The sequence below is a fragment of the Panthera pardus genome, unplaced genomic scaffold (genome assembly GCF_024362965.1).
Source record: "Panthera pardus isolate Hobbes unplaced genomic scaffold, ASM2436296v1 HiC_scaffold_13, whole genome shotgun sequence".
Taxonomy (NCBI): Eukaryota; Metazoa; Chordata; class Mammalia; order Carnivora; family Felidae; genus Panthera; species Panthera pardus.
The window spans coordinates 15,995,280-16,008,077 of NW_026526688.1; the positions used below are offsets into that span (position 1 = coordinate 15,995,280).

The window sequence follows — 12,798 nt, forward strand, 5'->3', positions numbered from 1 at the left end:
CAGGAGTGCCCGCCTCTGGTAACCCAAACCTCACCCCATTCAACCCATCCCCATCCAAGGGTCATTCTTATGCTTCCAAAAGTCAGCTGTTGGGGAGTTTCTGTGGTTCTCTCATTCCACGTTGGTTCTGCGCCATTTTCACAAGGAGTAGACTGAGGTCCAGAGAGATTATGACATGTGTTCATTAGCGCCAGAGCCAGAATTAGAACTGACACGTAATCCCTCTTGAACTTGGAAAGAGGGACTTAATTTATTTCTGAATAACTGGGGTATGCTAAAGTCTGAATTAATTGGCTCGGCGGGATGAGGGGCGGATTTTCCACTTCACTAAAAATTTCGGGGAGTATTGTGCACCTTAAATCTATAAGAATCGACCAATACACAATAATGAAAATTATATTAGCCATTCCAGTGCTTGTAATTAAACATGGTAACCACTTAGAAAAAGCAGTGGTTGGTACCACAGCAAGCAAAATTGGCCCAACCTATGGATGTGGCTTCTTGTACATGACTCTCCCTCTTACGGTGGACTCTGGAATTTCTCTACATAAATTTAAGACTAAATCCAAAGGAGCTGGCCTAATCCGTGGAACACTTCTCCTATTTGTAATGAGATGGCAGACCTAACAAACGCATATATCCACAAATTCTTGCCCACCACACCTTCCTGGAGGCCTACCACAGTGCTCCCCACACCTTGTTAAACCAAGGCCTTAACATCGAGGTCCAGCCCGGATACATAAAAGGCCGTACGGAGTCTCTCTGGATTTCAAATGGGAAGCAGCCACCAGAATTGATGTCAAGCATCAAAAACAAACCTATTTGTTATAGTTAAGATGAAAATCCCACCCGGGCACGCTCAGAGCGTAAGCGTGTTCCCTTCAGGAAATGGAAGAGCCTACACCATACCCCCTTGGCAGGAAAAGAGAAAAATGAGGCCGCCCCCTGCAACCCATGGGACATTTTCTTCCCTATGGCAGAAAACAACAGTCTCTGGGGACAGGGGAGGGGAGAGCTTACTGGTAACCACTTTCCAATGTCCCCTGTGTGTAACCAGCCATCTTTATCCAGAACTTCCGCCGTTTTTGCCGGGTCCTTCAAGTAGCCTTTGAAGACATTTGGCCCTTTCACACACACCTGAAGAGGAAAAGCATGGAGGGGGGTGAGGAGAAAGTAGAGGAAGGGGGTGAAAAGGTACAAACTTCTAGTCAGAAGAGAAGTACCAGGGACAGAATGTGCGGTGTGGTGACTACAATTGACACTATTATGGGATATATTTACATGTTAAGAGATGAGGGGGCACCTGGGTGGCTCAGTTGGTTAAGCATCTGACTCAGGATTTTGACTCAGGTCATGACCTCATGGTTCATGAGTTTGAGCCCCATGTCAGGCTCCACGCTGGGCTTTTTCTCTCTCTCTCTCCCTGCCCCTCCCCTGCTCTCTCTCGAAAAAGAAGTAAACTTTAAAAAAAAGTTAAAAAAAATGAGATCCTAAGAGTTCTCATCACAAGGAAAGAATTTTCTTTTTTTCTTATATCTATGTGAGATGACGGATATTAATGAAACTTATTGTGGGTAATTCACTTCACAATATATGTATGTCAAATCATCATGCTGTTTAGCTTTTGTTTTTAATGTTTATTCATTTTGGAGAGAAAGAGAGCGTGGGTGAGGAAGGGGCAGAGAGAAGGAGATACAGAATCGGAAGCAGGCTCTAGGGTCTGAGCTATCAGCAGAGAGCCCAACACGGGGCTCGAACCCACAAACCCTCACAAACCGTAAGATCATGACTTGAGCTGAAGTCAGACACTTAAACTGACCGAGGCACCCAGGGGCTCGAACCCATGAACGCTCACAAACCGTGAGATCATGACCCGGGCTGAAGTCAGATGCTTAATCGACTGAGCCACCCAGATGCCCCAATCACTATGCCGTTTAAACATACAGCACATACAGTGTTGTAGGTCGATTACATCTTGACGGAAGTGTGGGGGGAAAAGATAATCTGTTAACAGCATTTACTGGGGGCTGTCCAGAGAAAGCTGGGGTGCATGTGTGTGTGTGTGTGTGTGCACGTGTCTCCACCTTTAGCCAGAAGCCCTGAATTCTATAATCCAGGAGTTACCAAAGCCACGCTGGGATCTTGGGGGTACCTCCAATGCTCCTGTTTCCTTGTCTTAACGACCTCAGCTGCAGTCAGGTTGTAGGGCTAATGCTTGCCTGAGGTTCCTGCTCACAGCTGCTGGAAAGCCCCAAGGGGGATGAAATCACTTTGAAGTCATCAGGCTTTCCTTCCGCTAGCCAGTAGCTCGCTAACAGGTATCCAGGGCAATTAGCCCACCAGAGCTGTGCTCTAGACCCTGCAGCACTGGAGCCTTTGCTCTGAAGCCCAAGTCCCTCTGCTGTCTGATAGACGAGATGTTAGTGGTACCCCTCCCGCATTAGGAACCTTCAGAAAGAAGCCTGTTGGATCCCGGAGCACCAATGACATCAAGCTCAATGCCTTTACACGACGGTGCCGAGGTCACGGCAGTGCAGGGGTCACGGCCGGCCGTCAGAGGAATGGCGAGGAGGGTGAACGATGAGGGGCAGGGGAGGGGGGGTTCACTTACCTCGCCCTCACCCTTGGCTGCCAGGTAGTTCATTTCTTCTACATCAACAAGTTTTATTAAATTACAAGGCATTGGGGCACCAACGTGGCCTGCATGTTCAATAAAAGAATGATCATTCCCAGGAGGACTACTAATACCCTGAAGCCGAATTACTTTTATAGCAAACAAGCCTGCTCCTGCTCATAATAACAACAGCTGGTGTAAACTTCTGTTTTCTCCCATTATATCCTGTCCCTCCCCCCCCCCCCCCACCCTCCGCAGGAAGTGAACATGGAGTGTTTATTCTTCAAAGAGAGACAAATATTCAAAAGTCTTTTAGGGACCTCTCCCAAGTTTGGTGCTCCAAATTATTTTTCAGAGTAGAAATAATTTGGCTGCCGGTTTTAAGGGTTTCCTACAAACACCCGGAAGCAAGCTTTCTAAAACTTCCACTAGGCTCCCAGGATCCGATGGCCTCTGCTTATCACCTGCCGCCTCTCTCTCAACAGACTTAACATCCCTGCTTTCTGTAAGAAAACGACACAGGGGTGCCTGATGGGCTCAGTTGGTTAAATGTCTGACTTCAGCCCAGGTCATAATCTCACGGTTTGTGAGTTCAAGCCCTGCATCAGGCTCTGTGCTCTCAGTAGAGTCTGCTTTGGATCCCCTGTCTCCCTCTTTCTCTCCCACTCACGCTCTCTCTCTCAAAAGTAAATAAACATTTACTAAAAAAAAAAAAAAAAAAAAGAAAGAATATGCGCAGCTTTGCCAAACCTGGTTTATTCTCTCCCACGACCCCTGGCTCTGACCAAGACCGTCTTTACTTCCTTACATACGGGAGAACTTGTTTTAGATTTAAGTTTATTAAGATAGGATGGTGCTTATTTTCACAGCTAACTCAACTCTCCTGCCCAAAGTGGTTCAGACTGGGGCTGTCTTTTCCCAAACAAACAAACAAACAAACAAATAACAGAAATGAGATAGGTTTTAAGAGCATCACAAAGAATTCCTCCTATGTTTTAATAATTTTTGCATAAGTTAAACCATGAAAAAGGGTCACAGACAGTTGGTGGCAGTCCCAGCAGAATTGTGCTACTAGGGTCCAAGACACTAGAATCCGTGTTACTGGATCGCGCTCGTATTTCTAACACGCCAAATAAATCAGCGGGGTCTGCAGAGTGGAGAACTCTGTACTACCTGTGTGCTACAGAGGAGAGCACAGAAACTTTGCAGTCAGACCTGGGCTGGAATCCTGGCTGCAAAGCCTACTGCTGTGCAAATTCTTATACATTATTTACATGCTTTTTAATCAACAATCACTTCCTCTCCGGGGTCACAGGGCCTACTTCACAGGGATGCGATGAAGTGCACATGACGTACATCTCAAGCACCTAACACACAACCTCATCCATGACAGCTGCTCCATCGATGATTTCCGTATTTGCCTCAACTTGTGCCTTTTTGGAGGAAGGACTTGTTTCTTTTGCTCTGCGGTCTCGTCACCTAGCATAGCACCCAGTGTAAATTCAATTCAAATTTACCAGCAAATAATTAGACCCCAATCAATTCCTCGTAGGCTCTGTTGGGCCCAACATTCTGAACCTGGTAAAAAGGGCATCATGTCTCAGCTGTCAGCCTCAGAATCTAGGTACATTGCCCCCTGTGTTACAGCTGGGTCCTCAAAGCACATCCTGCTCTGCCACAGCGGCTGTTTTCCACCAGGCGCCCTGATTTATGCGGCTGCCCCAAGGCCTAATCACTCGAGACACAGAACTTAAGTTGGTTAATGAACCAATGATGAACCCAATTCCAGTAATTCTGGTTGGAATAACAGGCTTCCAATAAGCAGTGGCCCGCTATGCGTACCTGCTGTCCAGTCTCCAGGCATGGTCAGGCAGCACCCGGCAGTGCATTCGGTCTGTCCGTAGCCTTCGTAAAACTGGACCAGCAAGAGATGAAACGTTATTAAAGGAAACAGTCACACCCATGCTGCAAGTGCACAAACCATTAAGTTCTTGTAACTCCTGAGCAACGGCTGACCATGACCATAGTGAAATCTCTTTTTAAATGTTGTACAAGTAAAACCTTGGATGGCAAGTAACTTGTTCCGCGAGTGTTCCACAAGACGAGCAAACATTTCTAATGAATTTTAACTTGATAAACGAGCAATGTCTTGCAATAGGAGCAGTATGTGAGGCCGAACGTCACATGATCACAGCTGAGCCAATGGTTCTGGAGATTTGCTTTGACATAGGAGTGCTTTGGATTACAAGCATGTTTCCGGAACGAATTATGCCTGCAAACCAAGGTTTTACGGATATGGTAAATTTGTAGGCTACTGCTACGGCTTTGTTATGGCACCCAAACATCTTCACCCCCAACACAAAACACCAGCCTCTGTCCATGGTCATCTTCTTCTACTTAACCTCCTGCAGACAGGCCAGAGGGACACTGACGTGGCCCGACAGGTCACACTGCACACCACCCACTCGGAAATGTCCTGGCTCTGTGAGCTCTTGGCTCTGCCCCACGCATGTCTTATATGTCACCCAGTCTCTCCTGCCTCCCCCGACCCCTTTAAGGCAGGTTTTTCTCCATGGTTTGCAAGTGGGGCTTATCGCTTGCGACCCATTTCTATACCTCAGGCCTGGTTAAAGGCGAGTCTCCTGGACTGTGCTTGACCCTAGAGAAAATCACACAGTCCGTGGTGGCCACAGACGCATCTTCTCGCGCCTCGTGTTAAAGACATACACGCTCCTTTCTCCGAGCAACCCACGCATGACATGATCTTCCCAGCCAAAATAAGACACCGAACTATAAGGATGACTTTTGGAAAGGAGATTCCTGGGCTTGGAAAAGGCGGAGACAACCGGCTGCAGTGACGCCCATCTCACCTGACAGCCGAGCGCTGCTCTCAGAAACGTCAGCACGGTGGCGGACACGGGCGCGGCTCCTGTGATCATCAGCCTGACCTTTCCTCCCAGGCTCGACTTACAAGGCAAGGAGAGAGGAGACAGTGAGGGTCAAATGGCTGCACGTTGGTGGGCTTCTCCAAGACACCTTTTGGGAACCCAGTACCCCCAATCCACCACTCCTTCTCCGCAGCCACACAGAGCTCACCCACGCACACACAATTCACAGGCGTTCAAAGGAGGAATGCCTGGCTGGAGCTGAAGCGACACCCTTCACTCTCAATGGGTCTGAAGAATAACCCAACACCACTACTTGTGGGTATTATTTTTTTTTTTTACTTGCAATTAAAAAATATTATTTTTTTAATGTTTATTTATTTTTGAGAGAGACAGAGACAGAGCTTGAGCAGGGGGGCGGTGGGGGTGGGGGAGACAGAGGGAGACACAGAGTCCTTAGCAGGCTCCAGGCTCTGAGCTGTCAGCATAGAGCCCAACACAGGGCTCGAACTCACGGACCGTGAGATCGTGACATGAGCCGAAGTCGGACGCCCAACTGACTGAGCCACCCAGGTGCCCCTACTTGCATGTATTTTTAAGGAATTAGCACAAGAGTGTGGTGGACTGGGGGCAAACACCACATTTTTTGGCATTTGTTTGGACATAATATCGTTATTCCACATTCTTTATCACTTGTACCTAAAAAATGACATTGAAAGTAACATACCTGTTTCAGAAAGCAAAGCAAAATAAACAATTAGAAAAGCTCTAATACCCTGATTCCTTTCCTTCCCTGCCATCTCACCACGTTGCTCAGGTTTATACTGGATACTGAGGTTTACTTAGTGGCTTGGTCCTTAATTTTTAGAAATGTGCCAGACTTAATAAAAACATGCCATTCTCTCTTACCTTCATACTTTGCTTTAAAAAAAGAGCCCTCATAGAAACTCTGAAGCCAAAGTTAGTTTACATGACAAACAACAGTTTTGATCTGTCACCTGTATCTTGTGGAAGATCAGTTTATCCCACAGGCTGTTGTTTCTAATGATGCCACTGCGAAGCTCTGATTCTTTTCTCTTGGAGGCAAAGTCCAGGAGCCATCGCTTCAGGGTGGTGTTTGCCTGCCCAAAAATCTGATGGGTCAAGAAAAGAGAAGGTTTTAAAATGACGAGGATGGCTAGAATCAGAAAGTCAGACAGCAACAGGTGTCGGCAAAGGTGCGGAGAAACTGGAACCTCCCCCCCTACGTTGCTGGGGGTGGGGTGGGAAATGTCATACAGCTCGGTCACTTTGCAAAGTAGACTGGCAGTTCCTCAAATAGTTAAACACAGAGTTACCATGTGACCTGGCAATTCCGCTCCAATGTAAGTACCCAAGAGAAAAGAAGGCACGTGTCCATGCAGAAACTTGTACATGAATGTTCATAGCATCATTATGCATGATAGCCAAAGAGGGACGACAACCCAAATGCCCACCCATGCATGAAAAGATAAATAAAATGTGTTATATCTGTTCAATTTAAGAAACACAATAGATGAACATAGGAGAAGGGAAGGAAGGAAAAATAAGATGAACACAGAGAGGGAGGCAAACCATAAGATACTCAAATACAGAGAACAGCCTGGGGGTTGCTGGCAGGGTGTTGGGTGGGGGCGGATGGGCTAGATGGGTGACGGGCAGTAAGGAGGGCACTTGTTGGGATGAGCACTGGGTGTTATATGTAAGTGATGAATCACTGGGTTCTGCTCTTGAAACCAATATGACACTGAATGTTAATTAACTTTAATTTAAATAAATAAATTTAAAAAATAAAATGCCAAACCATTATAACAGGACTGATCTTGTTATGTCAAAAAAAATGTGTTATAGCTTTCTGCCCGTGGACGCCGCCGAGTAAGCATCGTGAAAGTCTCCCCTCCCACCGCCGTCATGTCTAAGTCAGAGTCTCCCAAAGAGCCTGAACAGCTGCGGAAGCTTTTCATTGGAGGTTTGAGCTTTGAAACAACCGATGAGAGTCTGAGGAGCCATTTTGAGCAACGGGGAACGCTTACGGACTGTGTGGTAATGAGAGGTCCAAACACCAAGCGCTCCAGAGGCTTTGGGTTTGTCACCTATGCCACTGTGGAAGAGGTGGATGCAGCCACGAATGCAAGGCCACACAAGGTGGATGGAAGCGTTGTGGAACCAAAGAGGGCTGTCTCGAGAGAAGATTCTCAAAGACCTGGTGCCCACTTAACTGTGAAAAAGATTTTTGTCGGTGGCATTCAAGAAGACACTGAAGAACATCATCTAAGAGATTATTTTGAACAGTATGGGAAAATGGAAGTGACTGAAATCATGACCGACCGAGGCAGTGGCAAAAAGAGAGGCTTTGCTTTTGTGACCTTTGACGGCCCTGACTCTGTAGACAAGATTGTCATTCAAAAATACCATACTGTGAACGGCCACAACTGTGAAGTAAGGAAAGCTTTATCTAAGCAAGAGATGGCTAGTGCTTCTTCCAGCCAAAGAGGTCGAAGTGGTTCTGGGAACTTTGGTGGTGGTCGTGGAGGTGGTTTTGGTGGGAATGACAACTTTGGCCGCGGAGGAAACTTCAGTGGGCGAGGTGGCTTTGGCGGCAGTCGAGGTGGTGGTGGACATGGTGGCAGTGGGGATGGCTATAACGGATTTGGTAACGATGGAGGCAACTTTGGAGGTGGTGGAAGCTATAATGATTTTGGCAATTACAACAATCAATCTTCAAATTTTGGACCCACGAAAGGAGGATATTTTGGAGGCAGAAGCTCTGGCCCCTATGGTGGTGGAGGCCAATACTTTGCCAAACCATGATACCAAGGTGGCTATGGCAGTTCCAGCAGCAGCGGCTGCTATGGCAGTGGCAGAAGGTTTTAATTACGGCCAGGAAACAAAGCTTAGCAGGAGAGGAAAGCCAGAGAAGTGACAGGGAAGCTACAGGTTACAACAGATTTGTGAACTCAGCCAAGCACAGTGGTGGCAGGGCCTAGCTGCTACAAAGAAGACATGTTTTAGACAATACTCATGTGTATGGGCAAAAAAACTCGAGGACTGTATTTGTGACTAATTGTATAACAGGTTATTTTAGTTTCTGTTCTGTGGAAAGTGTAAAGCATTCCAACAAAGGGTTTTAATGTAGATTTTTTTTTTTGCACCCATGCTGTTGATTGCTAAATGTAATAGTCTGATCATGACGCTGAATAAATGTGTCTTTAAAAAAAAAAATGTGTTATAACCATACAGTGGAATATTACTTGACCATTTAAAGGGATGAAGTACGGACCCATGTTACAACATGGATGAACCTTGAAAATACGCTAAGTGAAAGAAGCCAGACACAAAAGAACAGGTATGTCATGATTCCATTCATATGAAAGTCCAGAACAGGGAAATCTATACATGCAAAAGGTAGATTCATTTTGCCTGGGGGTAGAAGGCGGTAGAGGATAGCTATAGGTCAGGTACAACGTTTCCTTTCAAGGTAGTAAAAATGGGTTCTGGTGATGGGTGCAGAGCTCTGTGAATGTCCTAAAAACCTTTGAATTTTACACTTAAATGGGTGAGTTAGGGCGCCTGGGTGGCGCAGTTGGTTAAGCGTCCGACTTCAGCCAGGTCACGATCTCGCGGTCCGTGAGTTCGAGCCCCGCGTCAGGCTCTGGGCTGATGGCTCGGAGCCTGGAGCCTGTTTCCGATTCTGTGTCTCCCTCTCTCTCTGCCCCTCCCCCGTTCATGCTCTGTCTCTCTCTGTCCCAAAAATAAATAAAAAACGTTGAAAAAAAAAATTAAAAAAAAAATGGGTGAGTTATACGGATGGTAAATTATATCTCAAACAAGCTATTCTAAAAAGTTTCTTTAAAGAACCATTAAAAAAACCGAGCAGGTTCTCATAGATAACAGAAGCCCTGCTTTCCAATAAAGAGCATGAAAACTGCCCGGTCCAAATTCATCTTGAAGAATGCTCATGCCACAAGCTGGTCTGGCCCAGGATGTGTGGTCCGTGCCACAGTGACGCCCTACGGAGAGGCTGGCATTCTCTCCATCCCTGGCTTGGCTCAGTCGTTTCTTTCTACGTGGCTAAGTAAGTCATGTTATGTGTGCGTGGACATTACAATTTATAGAGTCGTTTCACAGTTATTGTTCTCATGTGATGCGATTAACAATTTTATGAGCTACACAGCATGGGGTGGAGGGAAGAGTCCATCGTGCAGATGAGAGAACAGAGGCTCAAAAGAGTTTACTGTACAAATAAGGTGACCTCCCACTTACACCTGTGTTGGGCCTTTCAGTTAACAAAGTCTGTTGGTCTGTTTTTTTTCTCAGAGTCCTTACCAACAGCTCTGTGAGGTAGATGATTTCTGGTTTTACCGATGGGTAAACTGCGCTTTCCTGAGACCATGGGAACAGAAGGTACCCAGCTGAGCCCGATTCAAACCCAAGTCTCGGACTCGAGGTCCCCCTCTCTGCTGCTCAGAACTTACTCGGTCAAACATCCGGTTCAGCAGTCTGGGGACCACAGGAAAGATAGTGGGTTGAAGTGCCTTGAGGTCGTCCATAAGCAGCCTGATATCTCCTTGGAAAAATCCGATTTTAGCTCCATGACACAGCATTACACACTAGGGCAGGAAACGAAAATAACATCAGCATCGCAACAGGCGCTACACAACATACACACAGATACACAGGGCTTCAGCTTGAGCATTTTGGACCAGTTTCCAGAAAGCTTGAAGTTTCTACACGTAGGTATCTTTTCAAAAAGTGTTCTTACATTCCCCAGTCATTGCACAACATGGAAATGCGGTATTTCTCTTGATCATCCTGAAGATAAAGGAGCTGGTTAAGAACCAGGGGGTGGCGTTTTTAGGGACGATGACGGAGCTTCCGCTGTTTTAGGTTTATGATAAATGGGTGGTGAATGTCACGTGATCCAAGTATTTTACTCTTCTAGAAACTTTAGGCCTAATTTATTCTCAAAACAAAAACCTAGCTACGTTGCAAACTTGGCTACTTGCCAAGCTTATTAAAGTCTCATTTTGAAAATCTGAATCTAACTAAAAATTTCTGAAAAGCCACTGGATATGTTGCCATTGAGATCCCGGGCCATCAAACACCAGAGTGGCCTGCTGTAGGATCCATTGTGTGGATGTGTTCCTGTCTGATGCAAATGGCACTGGCAAGCCATAAGTGCTTGACAGTTCAGCCTATTTTAAATTTTAAAAAGAAAGAGAGATTCAAAAGATGATGTCACGGAAGTACAAATGGTCTCAGGCCCGAAAGCAGAAACCACTGGAAAGGGACACCACAGTTCACAGTTGAAATTTTCAAGCGCAGGGGGCTTTTGTTCAGGTGTGCCCCGACCTCCCAGGCATCCTTCCAAAACTGCCATTAGTTATACATGGTCCATTATCAGCTCGCTCGAGATCACTCTGGAAACTCACAAGATCTCCTGAGGTGTGCAGTAGCAGAGGTAACAGATGGAAGATGGGATCTCGTGACCCTTGATCCTTTAGGGCTAAGAGTGCCCTTGAGGGCAGCAGCCAATCAGAGGGCCGCTAGCTCTGGATTAGTCACCTCTTTGTCACAGACACCTCGCACGGTGCCCGGCACACAGCTGCTGCTCAGTAAATATTTGTTAAATGAATGGATGGCACCCGTTGTTTTTTTTCCTAGAAGTATATGATCCAAAATTGTCCAAGAAGGAAAAGAGATGGTTCTCGGTCAGTTTTTAAACTAGTCACACAGTTGTGCACAGGGAGCCCGGGCAAAGGTCAGCTGTACATCACCCTGCTTTCCCAAGGGCACTGAGAATACTGGTGAAAAAAAGTGTGTCTTAAGCCGACTTGTGCGCTATTAACAAGCACCATCAAAAATAGAGACTTCTTACAGAGGCAGAAGCCTCTCAAGGCTTTGTAGGATGGCGTTCATAAAAATTCTACTTTTAAAGTTAAATTTCTGGAATCATGCCCACGTGCATATCCTTTGAAAGTCTGAGCTTCTAATTTTAAGATGAATGATTAATAAAGTTCAGATATCGGGGTGCCGGGGTAGCTCAGTCAGTTAAGCGTCCAACTTTGGCTCAAGTCATGATCCCACGGTTCATGAGTTCGAGCCCTGCGTCAGGCTCTGTGCTGACAGCTGGAGCCTGGAGACTGCTTCGGATTCTGTGTCTCCCTGTCTCTCTCTGCCCCTCCCCTGCTTGTTCTCTCTCTCTCTCTCTCTCAAAAATCAATAAACTTAAAAAAAAATAAAGTTCAAGTATCCGGACCCCCACTCCCAAATTTATACTCCTTAAAATAATCAGCACCATTTCTAAAACGGGGCTGAGCAAAGAATTAACTGTGGGGATGACAGTCTACACATGAGACTTACCTGCAGAAGCTGCTCATACATGTGTGCGAGTGGCAAAAACGAAATGTGTGTGTCACTGGCATTCAAGGCAAGTACCTTCTGTAAAACATGACAACTTAGCACAACAAAAACAAGCAAGCAAGCAAGAAAAGCAAAACAAGGGGCCTACCTCTACAACTCTTTCAAACATATGGGCGAGAGGCAAGAAAGAGATCAAAGTATCATCTGGGGAAGGATCAACCGTATTCTGCAAACAGATACCAGCAAGCAGAAAAGCATTAAGATTCCCAGAAATTCTCCATTTGTATTTCAGAGCACATAATACCTCAATACCAAGGAGAAACATCTTTTGTTTACATTCTTAAATTTTTTTTTTTTAACGTTTATTTATTTTTGAGACAGAGAGAGACAAAGCATGAACGGGGGAGGGTCAGAGAGAGGGAGACACAGAATCTGAAACAGGCCAGGCTCTGAGCTGTCAGCACAGAGCCCGACGCGGGGCTCGAACTCACAGACCGCGAGATCATGACCTGAGCCGAAGTCGGCCGCCCAACCGACCAAGCCACCCAGGCGCCCCTAAAATTGTTTCTCTCCAAAGGATTAAATGAAAATCAACACTTTAATTATACGGTTGGAGTAGAGCTCACTCCTGATGAAGTAAACCCACTCCTGACGACGTTAATCAAAATAAGGCAGATTTTGTCCAGATTGGGATATTAAGGAATCATGTGCTTGAATTATTTAGTGTTTCCAAGATACAGTACCCCACAGCCCAGTAAGCTCAATGTCACCTTAAGAAGTAAAAGGTCCGTTCCAACACAAGGTAACATATTATGTTGTGGAAACAGAAGATCTATTACAACATAAGATAGTGTATTGTGTTGAAAAGGGAAAGGACGAGAGAAGAGAAATTGAATTTCCAAGCTCTTTTATAGTATA

At 45.9% G+C, this 12,798-nt stretch overlaps 2 protein-coding genes across 8 annotated transcripts in view; one reads left to right on the forward strand and one right to left on the reverse strand.

Moving 5' to 3' along the window:
* Window positions 1-12,798, reverse strand: part of ACSL1 (acyl-CoA synthetase long chain family member 1) — a 71,875-nt gene that overhangs the window by 4,484 nt on the left and 54,593 nt on the right. For 6 of the 7 annotated variants that reach the window (XM_019422282.2, XM_019422287.2, XM_019422289.2 and 3 more), the window contains exons 11-17: window positions 12,029-12,106; window positions 9,993-10,127; window positions 6,498-6,632; window positions 5,485-5,580; window positions 4,457-4,529; window positions 2,612-2,700; window positions 1,021-1,137 (exon numbers count right to left, since the gene is read on the reverse strand). In XM_019422282.2, the coding sequence (XP_019277827.2) occupies window positions 1,021-1,137; window positions 2,612-2,700; window positions 4,457-4,529; window positions 5,485-5,580; window positions 6,498-6,632; window positions 9,993-10,127; window positions 12,029-12,106 (723 nt within the window). Of the gene's footprint in view, window positions 1-1,020; window positions 1,138-2,611; window positions 2,701-4,456; window positions 4,530-5,484; window positions 5,581-6,497; window positions 6,633-9,992; window positions 10,128-11,880; window positions 11,959-12,028; window positions 12,107-12,798 lie in introns of all 7 variants that reach the window. The other variant, XM_019422284.2, reaches the window with a different exon arrangement.
* On the forward strand, window positions 7,375-8,739 carry LOC109273680 (heterogeneous nuclear ribonucleoprotein A1-like). Its single transcript, XM_053900843.1, has one exon. It carries the CDS (start codon window positions 7,429-7,431, stop codon window positions 8,326-8,328), a length of 900 nt encoding a protein of 299 aa, XP_053756818.1. The 5' UTR covers window positions 7,375-7,428; the 3' UTR covers window positions 8,329-8,739.